Below are 15647 nucleotides of genomic sequence, written 5' to 3' on the forward strand. Positions count from 1 at the left end.
GAGTTGTTGCAAAGCCCAAATCTTCCCATTGAAAGCGTTCCAGCGGCGGTTTCCAGTCATGGAACCCAGCTACTAGTTTGCAATTAACGCCGATTGATCCGGAGATGTCAATTAATGCCTCCCGGAGCCGTTCCAATTGACGTCCTCTCCATTGTGTCCGGATCAAAGGTGACGAAATTAGAGCGAGACGAACGACGAAAATAAGCTTTATTAAAACAATGAGAGCGGTAATATTTAGAATCGTTGATAGTTACAAATATTTACAATAGTACTGAAGCTCGGTCGGGGGGGATACAATATAAAAAATCCGAGCAAGCTCAGCATGTACAAACAACGAGTGTGTTGCAATTGAAACATATCAGTTGTGTCCTTATATACAATACAAGAATAATTTCTTTTGTTAGAATAGTAAAATAATGTGAAAGACGTGGAACACTTAAAATTCATGCCGACAAGAACCAAAACCGTGGTGATCAGCCTTAATTTATTCGTTATTGAATGGTACACGATGAGTTGTGGTCGACGACGCAGTCGCTGTTGGCGCACTCCAAGTCGTCGTCGAAATCGAAGTAATGGCACTGGAAAAAGACTCAAGTTAAGTAATATCTTTTATTACTTTTTAACAATGCACCCGCTGCTTATGCAACCCTCATTACGCAGCTGCGATAACAGGCAACATAAGTTGCGCCAGTGTATTGGTGGTTGCATAAATGACGGGTGCTGCATTAGTACAATGGAGGTTGCATTGAGAAGTTATCAGCTTCCGACAAAAAAACCATCGACTTCAAATCTTCCCCACAACGCGTGACGTACAACTCGCACCGCCGCCGCCCCCAATCCATATATTTTTTGTTGTTCCAATTTGGATCTGTTTTGAGAGACCACATCCGTCGGTTCAGTTTGAAATTTTAATTCCAATCTGGTGCGTACGTGTTTGCTCTGGATGTATGAATCACGTGGGTGGGGCGGTGCGGCTGATGGATAAACATTGAAGACCGAACGCTTTACAACGCCGCCAACCTGCGTCAACAATGAACTCCACGCGGAAATTATTGCCGCGATAAACATCGCCGTCGTTCTTTCCAGGTGCGTCGCTTCATTTCGCGTAATTTTTCATCCCCCGACATCTACATTTGATTCCTTAAAGGAGAGCGTAATTGCGTTGTGTCCCGTTCACGGTGATATTTCATATCGGAACCGTCAACTTCCGAATAATATCGCTCCAGTTCACGTCACTCAAACAATTTTGTTGGGAAAACATTCCCGGAATCTGCCACCCAAGGTACGCGGCGTAACTGTACTAACCTAAATGCCTGTCCTTGTGATAATTTGGTTGCCTAAAAACAAGGCGCAGTTAAATAATGTAATTTTGATTCAAACCAAATCACCTCACAACAAATTCTTGCACGGGGTAGTCTTGAAGAAGACTTTTAATAATTTGCCCTTATGATGAAAAAAACTGAAAACTGCAAAGTGACATGTGGGATATGTCAAATTAAATTTATATTGACAAATCACAAATTATAATAAGTCTGTGTAATAATAATAATAATAATGTGTTATTGAGTTGAAGCTGTTTGGGATTCGGCAGCGTCTCCTGCAGTGTTTTCAAAAGCTTCATCAATGCAAATTGCACAAAATTTAGCTCTCCAAGATGGAATCTTTATCGTTTTGATAAGACAATAACCGTGCAAATGCGCTCCGCATCCGCCGCCATTACGCGCTCGGTTGCACCTCGCAAAAAATCAATTACGATGCATCGGCCGAACGTGCGGAAGAGGCGGCGGTCGCGGGAGCGATCCCTGGCGAACGCCGCCTCCACCTCCTTGGCGATTTGTTTACCTGACATTCTATACATTTGCAGTCATCAGTCTGCGAACAGGTGAGGCCCAGTATCGAGGCCGCCTCCTCGTACAGATCTATACTACTCCTCCTGCAGCCTTCCGACGCCGGCGACGAGGCAGACGTCGAGCATTTGTTATCGACGGCGGCGGCTGACTTATGGCCCCCATCTTGCAGTGACGAATTGGCGGACTTATTCTGAATAAAAAACTGGAAGAGAACGACTTTAATAGAAACGAATCCCATTTCGAAAAATGAAATATGCTTTCGATATTCTTATGGTAATGCGAAATAGGAACGGACGAAAACAAAGAACGGTCGCGAGATAAATAAACGGGAAGGTGGGGGCGGCAAATCCAATTTCGGCGGTAAACGCGACCGATCGAGGTTTGATAAAGGCGGCTGACGCCGCTCGAGCGGTCCTGGTTGGGGGCATTTTTAAATGGGGGTGGGATTGGCGGGCGGGATCGAACCGCCAACTAGTTTTCTAGGATCGGGGAAAATATTATTTCTGAAGAAATGGAAGTTAGAAAAGGACTGGAGGTGGGAAAATTGGATCATAAAAGACACGTAAATTACTGACATATTTTGGTAACAATATAATAATAATAATAATAGTAATATGGTAGTATCAGTGAAGTTAAGCAATGTCGGGTGCAGTCAGTGTTTGGATGGGTGACCACAAGAAGAACACGTTCCGTTGTAATAAATGGCGATTAAAAAAATAGTGTTTTCAAAGGAATTATCATAACTTGATAAAAATGTGTGGTAATGATAAATAAATCCGCCCTTGAAGCCCTTTTAATTAAAAAAGATAAAGAAAAAAATTTAAAAAGCGGTATTATGTTCTTGTCTTATTGTTCGATTTTTTTTTTATGTGGAACAAGATGATGACATTATAAGTGGGGTTAGGTAGTATTAATCTGGCCTGAATGCCGTGTCACCGGGTGTGTGGTGGGTGGGAGCGTAACAACAATAAAGTGTATTATTTTGACGAAAATAAAATTTTATTTGCTAATAAAAATTCTGCTGGAGTACCCCGGCAGGATAATTAAAAAATTAGCAGCAGGGAAACAAAGCGAATTTGGCATCGCCTTTGTCGGGGGCGGCGCGGCGCCTCCATCATTCCGCTGGGCCCTCACCTGCGCCCCCGCTCCGTAAACAAAGCTGCGAGTGGACCCTCGTCGCTCTAATTAAACCGATTTTATTAGGTTTATTCTTCGCGGGGTGAAAAAAGCGTGCGCCGGGCGGCGCATCTGGTCCGCAGGAAAGAATCCGGAAATGCGTAAATAATTTTTCGGTTCGGAGTGACATTACGTCACGCAATTTCGGCAAGATATATGGCGTCGGTTGACAAATAAAATGTGCCGTAGTTTATACCCGGGGGAATCCCGGTCCGGTGTTCTTGACAGGCAGCGTATTAGAGCCGACCGGAAACGAGTCGCAGAAAAAAAGGAAAGAAGTAACAACTTGGGCAAACAGAGCTCGCTTGTTAACATTACCGCGCGGCGGTCGGGATTTCCACCAAGAAGTTCGGCTCTCGCCAAACCGGAAAATTTTCTGAATAAACTTGAATAACAAAATAACGCCATTCTTCGCTCCCATTCAGATGGAGTTTAAATAGCGAAAAGTCCCACGCGATTTATCGCTCCCGCGGGTCTTTTCAGGGGTTTTTTGTCGCCGAGACACAACAAATTTCGGTAGGGGCGAAAACAAATTCTTCGCCCTAAGTGGGCGGCTAATTAAGAATTCATTTATAGCAGGGTCGATACGAGCCTCTTTCATAACGAAACGACTTTGTACTAAAACCTAAAGATTTAGAATGGAACAAAACAACTTTTCTTCTTCTTCTTATGTCCATCATCGATCAATTTCAAATGTTTTCATTGTACATTTATTCTTAAGGCTCCTTGGTAGCAAAACATATTTCCGATTTCATAAATATGCAATACTAGATGTTCAATAAATATGTACACAAGTACAAGGTGATCAAAAAGAAACCAAATCAAGAGTGCCAACTCATATTTTGTTTTATCGAAACGTTTGAAACTTTGCCGAAATCGAAAAGTTGTTTTCTAGGTTAACAACAGCACATCGTTAACGTTTCTTTGACATTTCAGGGAGAAATCTGTTTACCAGTGGCGTCACGTTTGGCAATAAAGCTGGTGAATTACCCATTCTTACGAATGTAAAATGTTATTGCTCTTGTTTATTTTATAAATGTTCTCCATTATCTGATAATCGAATCAAAACGTTTTAAAAAGACAAAGAATTTTGCATGAAGCATGCTGCGTCAGTCAACGATTTCCAAAAATTCACCTCGATTCTCGTCCTGTTGAAATCCATTTTGACTTATTAAACTACTAGTCGGAGAGCTGATGACGAATTTGGAGAAGGTATTTTAGGCAATCAGAAATTTAAAAAAATGTACTATTTGAACGTTAGTGAATCTGGAATCGACAGTCGCTAAGGGCGTTTGCGGTTATTTTACTACTGCGCAGCATATGAAACTTGCAAAAAATTTATCCCAAGAAACATACTTTAGGCAACTTGAAATTATACTGATTTTCTAGTTTAGCATTTATAGATTACAGAAATAAAAATGCCAGATTATTTGGACGGTTTTAAAGTACAACCCGACTGCCCCAGTCATTTTTTAGTATACGCAAAAAATATACTTTAGGCAGTCTGAAATTTTTATGGCAGATTTATTAATTGATATTAAAAATATGTGCAAAAGAGCCAGACTAATACGAGGGTTTTAAATAATAACCCGACGCGAATAAACATTTTAAATAAGTGCGACAAAAAAGTCTTATGCGTATACATAGGTACGAGAGAGATAGTTTATCGATGTCTGCCAGCAGTAGCTAAGGAAGCCCTCGGCTCCGATAAATCTGAGAAAAATCATCGAAGAGGTCAACTTTGTTTGTAAAAAGTGCATATTGTTCAGTACTTTACTTATGTTGACACCTTTTCATCTCCTAATAATGACGCCATCAATATTTTTTTTCAATGACAAGTCCCACTTTTTTCTCCTTTTTCTAATAGATCTTCTCACTACCTAAACACCTAAACTACAGTTCTATCGAATTTATTCCGAACTTTACGAACTAAACTAATTTTAATATAAAAGCCGTAAATTTATTAATGAAAATTCGAAAAATATTATTTCTAAACATAGTAATTTGTTTCTGTTAATCTGAAATTATTGATTTTTTTTCATATGTAACTTTAATTCAGACAATATTCATTCGCATATTAGAAGCAAATTTTCAATATTAGGTAATTAACATCACATTTATTTAGATAGAATATCTAAGCAGACATATGTATAAGCTCTATAGTAAAGAAAGGCGTTGTTGAAGAAAAGATTTGTTTAACAATCTATTTTAAAAAAACGAGCCGGGGCCGCCCTTAGCTACTGGTGGCAGACATCGATAAACTATCTCTCTCGTACCTATGTATACGCATAAGACTTTTTTGTCGCACTTATTTAAAATGTTTATTCGCGTCGGGTTATTATTTAAAACCCTCGTATTAGTCTGGCTCTTTTGCACATATTTTTAATATCAATTAATAAATCTGCCATAAAAATTTCAGACTGCCTAAAGTATATTTTTTGCGTATACTAAAAAAATGACTTTGGGGCAGTCGGGTTGTACTTTAAAACCGTCCAAATAATCTGGCATTTTTATTTCTGTAATCTATAAATGCTAAACTAGAAAATCAGTATAATTTCAAGTTGCCTAAAGTATGTTTTTTGGGATAAATTTTTTGCAAGTTTCATATGCTGCGCAGTAGTAAAATAACCGCAAACGCCCTTAGCGACTGTCGATTCGAGATTCACTAACATTCAAATAGTACATTTTTTTAAATTTCTGATTGCCTAAAATACCTTCTCCAAATTCGTCATCAGCTCTCGGACTATACTATGTGGGCCCCTATGCACACCTCATTTTTTAAGGTAAAACACCCCGATTTTCCAGGTAGTTAAAAAAATAAAAAATATCAAGCAAAATAACCCGATTTTCAAGGTAATCTAAAAAAAATAAAAAATATCAAGCAAAATAACCCGATTTTCAAGGTAATCTAAAAAAGTAAAAATATTAAGCAAAATAGCCCGGTTTTCAAGGTAATCTAAAAAAAGCATAAAAACACCCCCGATTTTCAAGGGTAAACTGAAAAGCAGTGGGCCCCTTCAGCACACACCACTTTTTAAGGTAAAACACCCCGATTTTCAAGGGTAAACAGAAAAGCGTAAAAATCGTGAAAACCCTTTTTTTATGATTTCTTTAAAATGTGAGCCAGACGTAACTGGATCTATGGTTTTTGTTAAAAAAAAAATGACTAAGAAAATAGACAAATGACTAAGAAAACTAGGCATAACAGTTAAAAAGTTTATTAGACTACTAAAATTGAAAATCAATTATTTTGCCAAGTACCTATACATCAAACAAAAAATACATAATACATAAATACATAAATACATAAAAATAAATTAGCTAATTTCACAACTCTTTCAATTAATTCATATTATATAAAAAAACTTAATTTCACTTTCTAATAACAAAAAATAATTAAATTACAATGTCATATTGCCGAAAGTAAGGGATACCTCTGTAACTGACCGCATACGAGGTATCATCAGCTTTGCGGTCTCACTAAAATCCTGTGTAGGACAAGGGCAACTCCTTGGCACATAATCCACTAAAGCATAGGTTTTATCATAAGTATATCCTTTGGTGGCTACTATCATTCCAACACTCATTGCGGTTATATTAGCAAATAATTTGTTTAATTCTTCATCGCCCTCCGGTAAAGGAATGCAGAAATCCTCCACGGTTTTACCTGGTTCGACATAATCGGGAGTTCGATCTTTTAATTTATATACGACCCTCCATGCACAAGACGGTTGACAATTCCGTTTCCACGGCACGATGTCATTAATAACCACATCCTTGTAGCAATAACGTAAGAAGTAGTTCTTGGCATCGTCGATGGTCGTTTCAAAAGGACACCCAAGTAACATGGGCAATTCATCTAATATATTTATACATTAAAAGACACATATGTATTAAAACTTACTGTTCTGAATATTCGGATATTGTACTAACGTTCCATCTAAAGACATAATGGCGGATGCAAGGCACGACAATACATCATACCATACCATACACTACTGGACGAGTTCATTTCATCGATCGTTTTTCACGGAAGCTACGCGCAGAAGCGTAGACGCGCACGCAATAGAACGGATAGAAAGAGAGGCACATTGGTTATTTTGTTCTGTGGGTTATTTTATTATTCAAATAATATTTTGGTAAAATTTTTATGGGAAATGAATTAATTAAGAAACGATGTTAAACCAATTCATTTAATAAAATTTTCGGTTGTTCCAAAGTAGTATATTGGGACAATGAATAAAGTACCAAAATAAAATTTTTCTTCAACAGTTAAAAATAAGAGTTATCATAATTACAGTTAATTATTTCCGTGATTTATTAGAAAACAATTATATGAAAATGATCACAAACGATTAATTAGTTTTATTATTTGATCGATAAGACCACATTTAAATCCAAAAACTGTCAAGTCAAATTTATCAGATTTAACTAATGTATTCGAAATATCATCAAATTCGTAAAACATTTTATCTTTAAAGAAATATAAATTTCTATATCTGAATGCTCTGTTTATATTTGGAGGTATTCCAGCAAATAATTCTGAAATAAGGCCGTTTTTCTTTGATCTAAACAAACACTCATCAAACTCAATATATAAAACTTTATCATAAAATATATATGTTTTTCCAGAATAAGTTCTAAATATCGCATCAATTCTTTTTCCTTTTGGTATACCTAAATTTTCAATAGATTGACCATTGTATCCACTTTTAACATTAAAACTTGGAAAATCAATTAAATAATATAAATTTTTAACAACTATTAAAACATCACCTGAAGGTCTTTGATATATATGCGAAACTTCTTTAAAATCATCTGGCAAAAAATATAAATAATCTTTAATTAATTTCGGTTCTTTATCACAAGTCATATCTTTTAAATTGACTAACCAAACATACTTCTTATAAAAAATATACATATGATGATTTGCAATTAAAAATGTGTCAATTTCTTTATTAAAATCACATAAGTTCACCATAGGCTCGTGAGTCGAAGACGAATTACCAACAGTAGGTTTAACTGTTGTTGTTGTTGTTGTTGTTGTTGGTATTAATTCATATTTTAATCGTTCAGGTCGTCCATATAAATATTGAATTGCCCAGATATCGTCTTGAGTCAATTTATCAATACCACCATTATAATAGGCGTACATAATTGAATTATTATTTGCAGAATGTTCAATACCTAATGTGTGTCCTATTTCGTGTAATAAAACAGTATAAAAATTAGTTTGACCATCAGGTGTATTGCTTGATTTACCAAAATACCAGTTTTCTGATTTATCAAAATGGATTCCTAAACATTCATTATTATTTGGAAAGAAGCCATGTGCTAAGACATTACCTTTTCCGTCAAAACTGCTAGAACATATTCCTTTTTGACACCGTGAATTATGATTATGTTGAAACAGCGTATTAGGAAATGAAATAAGTATGTCCGTTTTAATACTATTGTACTCAAACTTTAAATTTGAAACAGATTCCCACTGATCAAAGGCTTTTTGTGCTAACTCTTTCATCTCGTTTGTAGCTAACGAAAAATACCATTTAAGATTCGTTTTATTCCATTTTTGATAATGAACTCTATAAGCTGTTGGATTATCTTTAACGCCACATCTGGGTTTACTGATAAAAGCAATTGTTTCTTGATTTAATGTTCCATCAGTTGGTAAATTATAGAATTCTTGAAACCTTATTAATGCTTCATTGGTATGCGAAGCACTAGTCAAAGACGTTTCTGTTAATGATCCATTACTCTCTAAATACCCAAATTATTCTAAATAACTTCTAATATTAATATCATCTGAACTTTTTACAGTAGTGAGAAATAAGAAAAAAATAATATATTTCATTTATTAGAGTAAATATCAAAATAATTTAATTTCCGTTTAAGTGGACTTTTTCTAGGTATTTCTCTCTGGGAAAATAATTAAAATTACTGACAAATTCCTCTTCACGTAAATTTATTTCTTTTTCATTTATCTTATCAGCCTTATATAAATGCAATAACTGTCTATAAAATTTATAAACCAACTTATATTCTTCAATTCTTTCTGATATTTTTAATCTCTTATCTAATATTTCTATTACCCCTGCACCAAGAGATAAACAAACTAATGGAGGTAGGGCTAACGAAGATAATCCCGATGCACTAAATAATAATTTACTAATAGATAAGCTGATTCCAATTTTATAAAAATATATGTAACTTTTTCTGTATACATACAAGCGTTTTTGTAGATATGTTTCCATTTATAACATATAGATAAATATATAATTTTTCATCACGAGTAAGCAAAGGCGAATCTTTTCTCATTTAAACGACACGGTATCTGTTTAAAAGAATATAATATATCATAAAAATCTTTGCCTCTGTTGACATTAATTATCATATATATACAGTAATGACCACATAAAACAGAAGAACTCATTTGTAAGTGCGTGCTATTCCACGCAATATTTTTTCCGCTACTTAATAAATATTTTTTAATTTTTTCTGGTGGGGATATTCCAAAACTGTCAAAATATAAAATATTTCTTAAATATGGTTTGTTTATGTAACATACCCAGTGTGAGCCATAACAATTAGAGGGGTGAAAATTAATTATACCTGATTCATCTTTTCTAATTTTTTTTGGTAACATGTCAATTGCAAAAACACCTCGAAAATTTCGCGTAGCTTCATGAGGCAAACCCGAATTTTTCATAATATCAGATATTTCTATATTACTTAAACCCGATTTCCTATCAATTTTATTCCTTGTCCATATGTCTTCGTCTTCTTTTTTTTTATACCATCTCCAAAGGCTTTTTGTGCTAATTTAGTACCAGCATAACCAGCAGCACCTAACCCCAATGCTTTGGCTACAGCTAACGCTGCAGGAATTAAAGCAGGTAAAAATCCACCTATCTGTGTTGGAGAAAATTTGATATTACAATATTTTTTCTTCTCTTTTTTACACTTTTTAAGTTCATCAATCTGATTTTCTCTTAATTTAATAGTATTATTAGGTCTTTCTGTTAAATCGAATCTTATATTACAATCTATTCTTTTTTCTTTACAACTTTGGAGTTTCTTTATTTGATTGGGTGATAAATATACTTTATAATCATTCATTTATTTAATTAAATAAAACCTCGTTTACTTCATTTCCAAATAAATCTTTTCATCTATGATATTCATATTTGCAATTCTTTGAGATTCAACTACGGCATACATATAGTAATTAACATTTTGATAATCTTTTAATGTCCAATTAACTTCTAGTTCAGATGATTTTGTTTTACTAAATAAATTTTCATCATTTTCTTTTGTTACCTCAAAAGCAACAACTAAATAGAGGTTACAAAAATCTTTATAGCTAACGCACGTGCCTTCATCCAAATCTTTTTTATAATTACAAGAGAGGAATGCGGCATACAATCGTTGTAAATCCTCAATATTCACCTGATATTCATAAGTAGGATGTTGGGTACCATTGATTTTAATATTTATTCTTTCTAAATTCATATTATCAAAAATCATCATTGACTTGGTAAAATTATCGTTTCGTTCGGCTCTAGAAAAAACTATAAAAACTCTAGATATTTTATTTTGATTATTTACAACGCGCCAGTTCCCACTTCCAGCAGACCACAAATTACTACGGTAACAGTTAAGTGCATTCCATCCACAAAGAAAGTTAGATTTGCTAACTAATAATGAAGACAATATTTTTTCAGTTTCTAATGAGGGTTTTACTATTGGGATCCACAAACTAATATCAGATATTTCATAATCATAATTTCCATCAACTTTAGCGTGTAATATATTTTTCACCCTATTTTTACGTAATTCAATGCGAATTTTTCCATTCAAAACTTTGTTACAGTCTCGTACAAACCGGAAAATTTTAGATAAAGGAATAAATTTTGTAATAGTTTTTTCATCTTTTGTTAACAACCATCTCTCTAAATATCCTTTATTGAATGCAGAATTATTTGTGATTTTTGAAATAATAGTTTTTATATCAACGTCTAAATCTTTAAATTTTACCGATTTATCTTGCGCCTCATATTTGTATTGAGACGTATCTGCTGAATCTGCTGTGTCTGGATACCAACACAATTGTGATGCTGAAGTATCAGAAACGTCTCCAGAAAATTCAATCAGATTTGAAATTAACGTAGCAACGCCCACATAATTTGTTTCTTCTATTAATACCTCTTCATAGAATAGCCTCACATAGTCAAAATCATTTATCCCATTATTTGATATAGTTGCATAATTATTTGGATTGTTTTTAATTTTAGATTTGACAAAAATATAAGCACCTGATAAATGTTTCCATCCACTTATGTTAGTTTCCAGCGTATACTGCTCAAGTTCTTTCACATTGATATTACTTTCTCTTATTTCATTGTAAGTATAACTTTTTGTTGATTCATCGATTACAGGCATTTCATCAATACGCCATAAATTGTCCACAACGCTTTCCATTTATTTAAATAAAAAGAAGCCTGGCAAAGCCAGTCAGAGGCGAAGCCGAAGTCTGATGAAATCAGCCCCCCAGAGCCAAAGGCGAAGTCTTTTAAGAAACTTAAGCATTCAGCAGATTTTTAATAATCTCCTTTGATTTTTTAGTTAATCGATTCGCCCTGCCTGTCTTAGCCTTTTTCAATCCGTCGCCTCGTAAATGTTCATTCATCGATTTTTCTTTCATTTTGTTTAGAATTGGATTTATAATTTCTTCTTTATAAGTAGAAAACGGCGGCGATTTTACGTATGTAGACGCTATATTTTTAATCCCTGAAGTCACACCTTGAATGATATCCTCTTTATTATTTTTCCAAAAAGGTTTTAATATATTACGATATAAAAAGCCTAATGCAGGTATAGCAAATTTTTTTATAGATTGAAAAATATTTCCACCTCTAATATCTCTATGATATTTAAGACCAAACCCATATTGTTTCGGAAATAATTGTTTTCTATGAACGACAAGTGCCATTTATTCTACAAGAAAGACTTACTGAATATCTAGAACAAAATTTAAGCACTCTCCATTAAAATTTATCAATTGATTTAGCTGATTTGTAACGGAAATGCGAATATTAAATATATAATCCGTACGATTAATTGGTAAATATTTCGGATGCGTCGGTTCAATATTAATTAAAGATCTAGGTGAAATATTTGGAGTAAAAGCGTATATAACATCACTTTTGAGATTATTTTGATAACTAGATGAAACTAGGGAGCAGTGAATCAAGATTTGATCAATATCTTTGGTGATACGAGTATTACCAATTTTTGTTGCATAGTTTATTCCTTCTTTATATATTTTTTTATCAAATCCTAAAAGATCATGTATCTTACCGTGGGAAAAGTCAATTTCATAGTCTTTATCGCGTATAATTAGCATAAAACGATTAGTTGCATAATTTACATCAAAATAAAACGGGGGTGTTTCAAACGTTCCAAAATATTCTTGGATATAATTATTTAATTCATTTTCATCGTACAAACCATTTGGTAACTTTAATATTTTCCACTCCGATTCATTTCTATCGTGTTCTTCGTCTTCGACTCTGGGCAGGCCTTGCCTGTCTTTCTTGATTTCGTTATTTTTGAGTTCGGCCTGCGGAGCCGTAGTCCCTTTCAGGGACGCTGCGAAGTCGTTTTTACCAGACTTGTATTCGCTTCGCTCATGAGGGCTTCGCCTGAATTTTATTTCGTTATTTTTATACTCTTCAGTAATGTTATCCCAACTATACCAGAGACTTGCTGTTTTTAAAGCAATTTCACCTTTTAATCCAGATAAATTAATAGGACTTTCAGAATAACTTATTTCAAAATCATTTTCTTTAGATCTAATGTGTATTAGGCTCATTTATTCAGTTTAAAAAAGCAAGCGTCCACAAAGCCTGGCAAAGCCAGTCCAGAGGCGAAGCCGAAGTGGACTAGTGCTCCGCATGTAGCGTAGAGAATATCCTTTTGTGATCTGATTTTTTTATGAGTTTCAGGTTTAACAATTTATCAAGTATTTCTACGCATTCATTATATACCTCAATTGAATCATTTCCTGCATTTTTTGACGCAATTAATAGATCAAGACGTTCTACCATTTCATTCGGATCTGAAAAAATACCGCTTCCTGTTTGCTTCTCATAGATAGGAATTTTTCGAATATCTTCTAAAACACTTTTATATTTTTTCAACTGTGAATACACATATTGTAAATTATCAATTTTTTCTTGTTCTTGTGATTTCTTTGCGTTTGTAAGGTGCGCATTTAATGATTTCAATTTAGTTGATATTTCGGGTATCGTTGTATCAATTTTTGCATTTCGACTTCTAATGTCTAACGATAATAAATGTGAAGGTTTTTCAAATTTAAATTGTTTTTCAATAATATCAAAATTTAAATCTTTATTCGGATCTAAGCTTATTGAGGCAGGCGATTTTGGAAAAGATAATAAATTATCTGATTCGCTTACATCATCGCCTTCAGCATTCGCCTTTGGCTCTGGGCTGATTTCATCAGCATTCTTTGGAACATTTTTGTCTTCGAGTCTGGGCAGGTCTTGTTCCTCAATTGCTAAAACATTTTTTGGATTCGCTTCGCTCATAAGAATTTGTTGTGTAAATTCAGTAATATTATCAAGTTTGTCAGTTATGGGTTTCTGTAATTTTTTTATTTCTTATTTTTTATTATTTTACGATTTTTTAAAATAGCGTCAATTATTTCAGTTTTACTATCAGTGTTAGTCATTTATATAAAGTGAAAAAAAATATTCCGGGATAGGGATTCGAACCTGGGACTGATCAAAAAGTTTTTTTTTAAGTTTTTTTTGGGGTTTGCCCTTTTTATCAATCCATACCAACTTTATTTTTGGAGTTTACGAAGAATTTAATCTTGCGCCAGGGACTCCTTGTTGGTTAATGAATTGTTTTGGACTTTAATACTTTCTAAATATTGTATGTCTTTGTACATGTTGTCTACTTGCTGTTCAGCTAATCTTATTTTTTCAATTAATTGTCTTGTACGTTTTTTCAGAGGCTTTATTTTGTTATCTTGTAATTTACTGATTCTTACTTTTATTCGCATAATTTGAAGGTCAATTTCATTATTATCTGAAGACTGATGAATTTCTTGAAGAAAGTTTGTAACACGATCACCAGAAGTAGACGACATTTCAATTGAGCTATGAAGGTTTTATTTTATCTGTTGCATACTGTCAATATTATAACTTAATAAAATCCTCCCATCTAGGATCATTTCGATCAATTATTTGTAGAACCCTGTCTCCGAAGGTTTGCGACTAAACGTAAGGCCCTTCAAATTTTTTTGAATTTTGTGATTCGTTTTGAATTTTATGATTCGTTTTGAAATTATTATTTCATTTTGAAAATTTTATTTTAAACTTGATTTTTATTTTAGTTTAATTAATTAATTCGTGTGAAACACGTCATTAGTCTAACGCGAAAGAATTTGCCCGCTATCAGGATTCGAACACGCTGCGAAATGTCTGCACATATTGGGAGTGCGACGCTTTAACTTCTGCGCTATCGCGGTTTAGCGATAAGCGCGCGTATTTGCGTTAAATAAATGAATACGTCTTTGCCTATTCATTTTATTAAAGCCGATGAAAAAGAACATTACAACATTAATAAATTAGCTCCAAAATGGCCTTTTATATTAATAATTATAGGACGAAGCGGTTCTGGTAAAACAAATACTGTTGTCAATCTATTAAAATATTTATTTTTTGATACTTTTTATTTGTATGCAAAGGATTTAGAAGAACCTTATTATCAGTTATTACAAAATGTGTTTGATGATGAAAAAATTCGTGGACGTAGTCCACTCATGGAGCAAAACGAAATTCGACCTGAAGAACCGATAATTGAATCATACTTTTCATCAGATATAGAAGGCATAGTCGATGTAGACGAACTCGATAGAGATAAACAAAACTTGATTGTCGTTGATGATTTCGTAACGGAAAAAGATCAAAAGAAACTGATAGATTTAGCTATACGCGGAAGAAAAATGAATGCTTCAATGATTTATATAACGCAGGATTGGTATAGAGTGCCAAAATCAATTCGTTTACAATGTAATTATCTTTCAATATTTCCATCATGTGATGGTAATGATATAAGCTTAATATTTAGAGAAAAGGGGTTGGATAAGAAACTCAGGAAATATTATGAAAATAACATTAAAAATTTTGATTGCTTAACTATTGATTTCAAAACTCCTGAAATGAAATATAGAAAGAATTTTACACCCATAAATGACTGGCAGAGCGTCCCTGAAAGGGACTACGGCTCCGCAGGCCTATCCGAAGTCAAAGACGATGACATCTGAATACGTTCTTAGAAAAAATAGAAAAAAAGGTGGAAAATCAACAAGAGGACCACCTGGTATAGGATTTAATCTAACAGAAAATGGCGATTATGATATCGCAGGACACAAATTAGTTAATGTAAAACAACCAGAAAATCCTGGTGATGCTGTTAATTTACAATATTTAGCGTCAGCGAACGATAATATGATCAAAAAAGATGATTCAGAAAGCATTTTAAAAATTGTTAAACCTGAACTTAGTAATATGATTAAAAAAGATGATT

At 33.8% G+C, this 15647-nt stretch overlaps 1 protein-coding gene and 1 long non-coding RNA gene across 4 annotated transcripts in view; both read right to left on the minus strand.

The window, feature by feature from the left end:
- Window positions 1-190: 190 nt before the first annotated feature.
- Window positions 191-15647, minus strand: part of LOC138125100 (uncharacterized) — an 87433-nt gene continuing 71976 nt past the window's right edge. For all 3 annotated transcript variants that reach the window (XM_069040377.1, XM_069040378.1, XM_069040379.1), the window contains 2 exons: window positions 1843-2052; window positions 191-578 (listed from right to left, as the gene is read on the minus strand). In XM_069040377.1, coding sequence (XP_068896478.1) covers window positions 492-578; window positions 1843-2052 — 297 coding nt within the window. In that variant the 3' untranslated portion in view covers window positions 191-491. The remainder of the gene's footprint in view (window positions 579-1842; window positions 2053-15647) is intronic.
- LOC138125103 (uncharacterized) lies at window positions 6229-7193 on the minus strand. Its single transcript, XR_011157339.1, has 2 exons — window positions 6931-7193; window positions 6229-6885 (listed from the first exon to the last, which is right to left on the minus strand). It is a non-coding gene; the product is annotated as an uncharacterized lncRNA (long non-coding RNA).

This window comes from Tenebrio molitor, chromosome 2, assembly GCF_963966145.1.
Source record: "Tenebrio molitor chromosome 2, icTenMoli1.1, whole genome shotgun sequence".
NCBI lineage: Eukaryota > Metazoa > Arthropoda > Insecta > Coleoptera > Tenebrionidae > Tenebrio > Tenebrio molitor.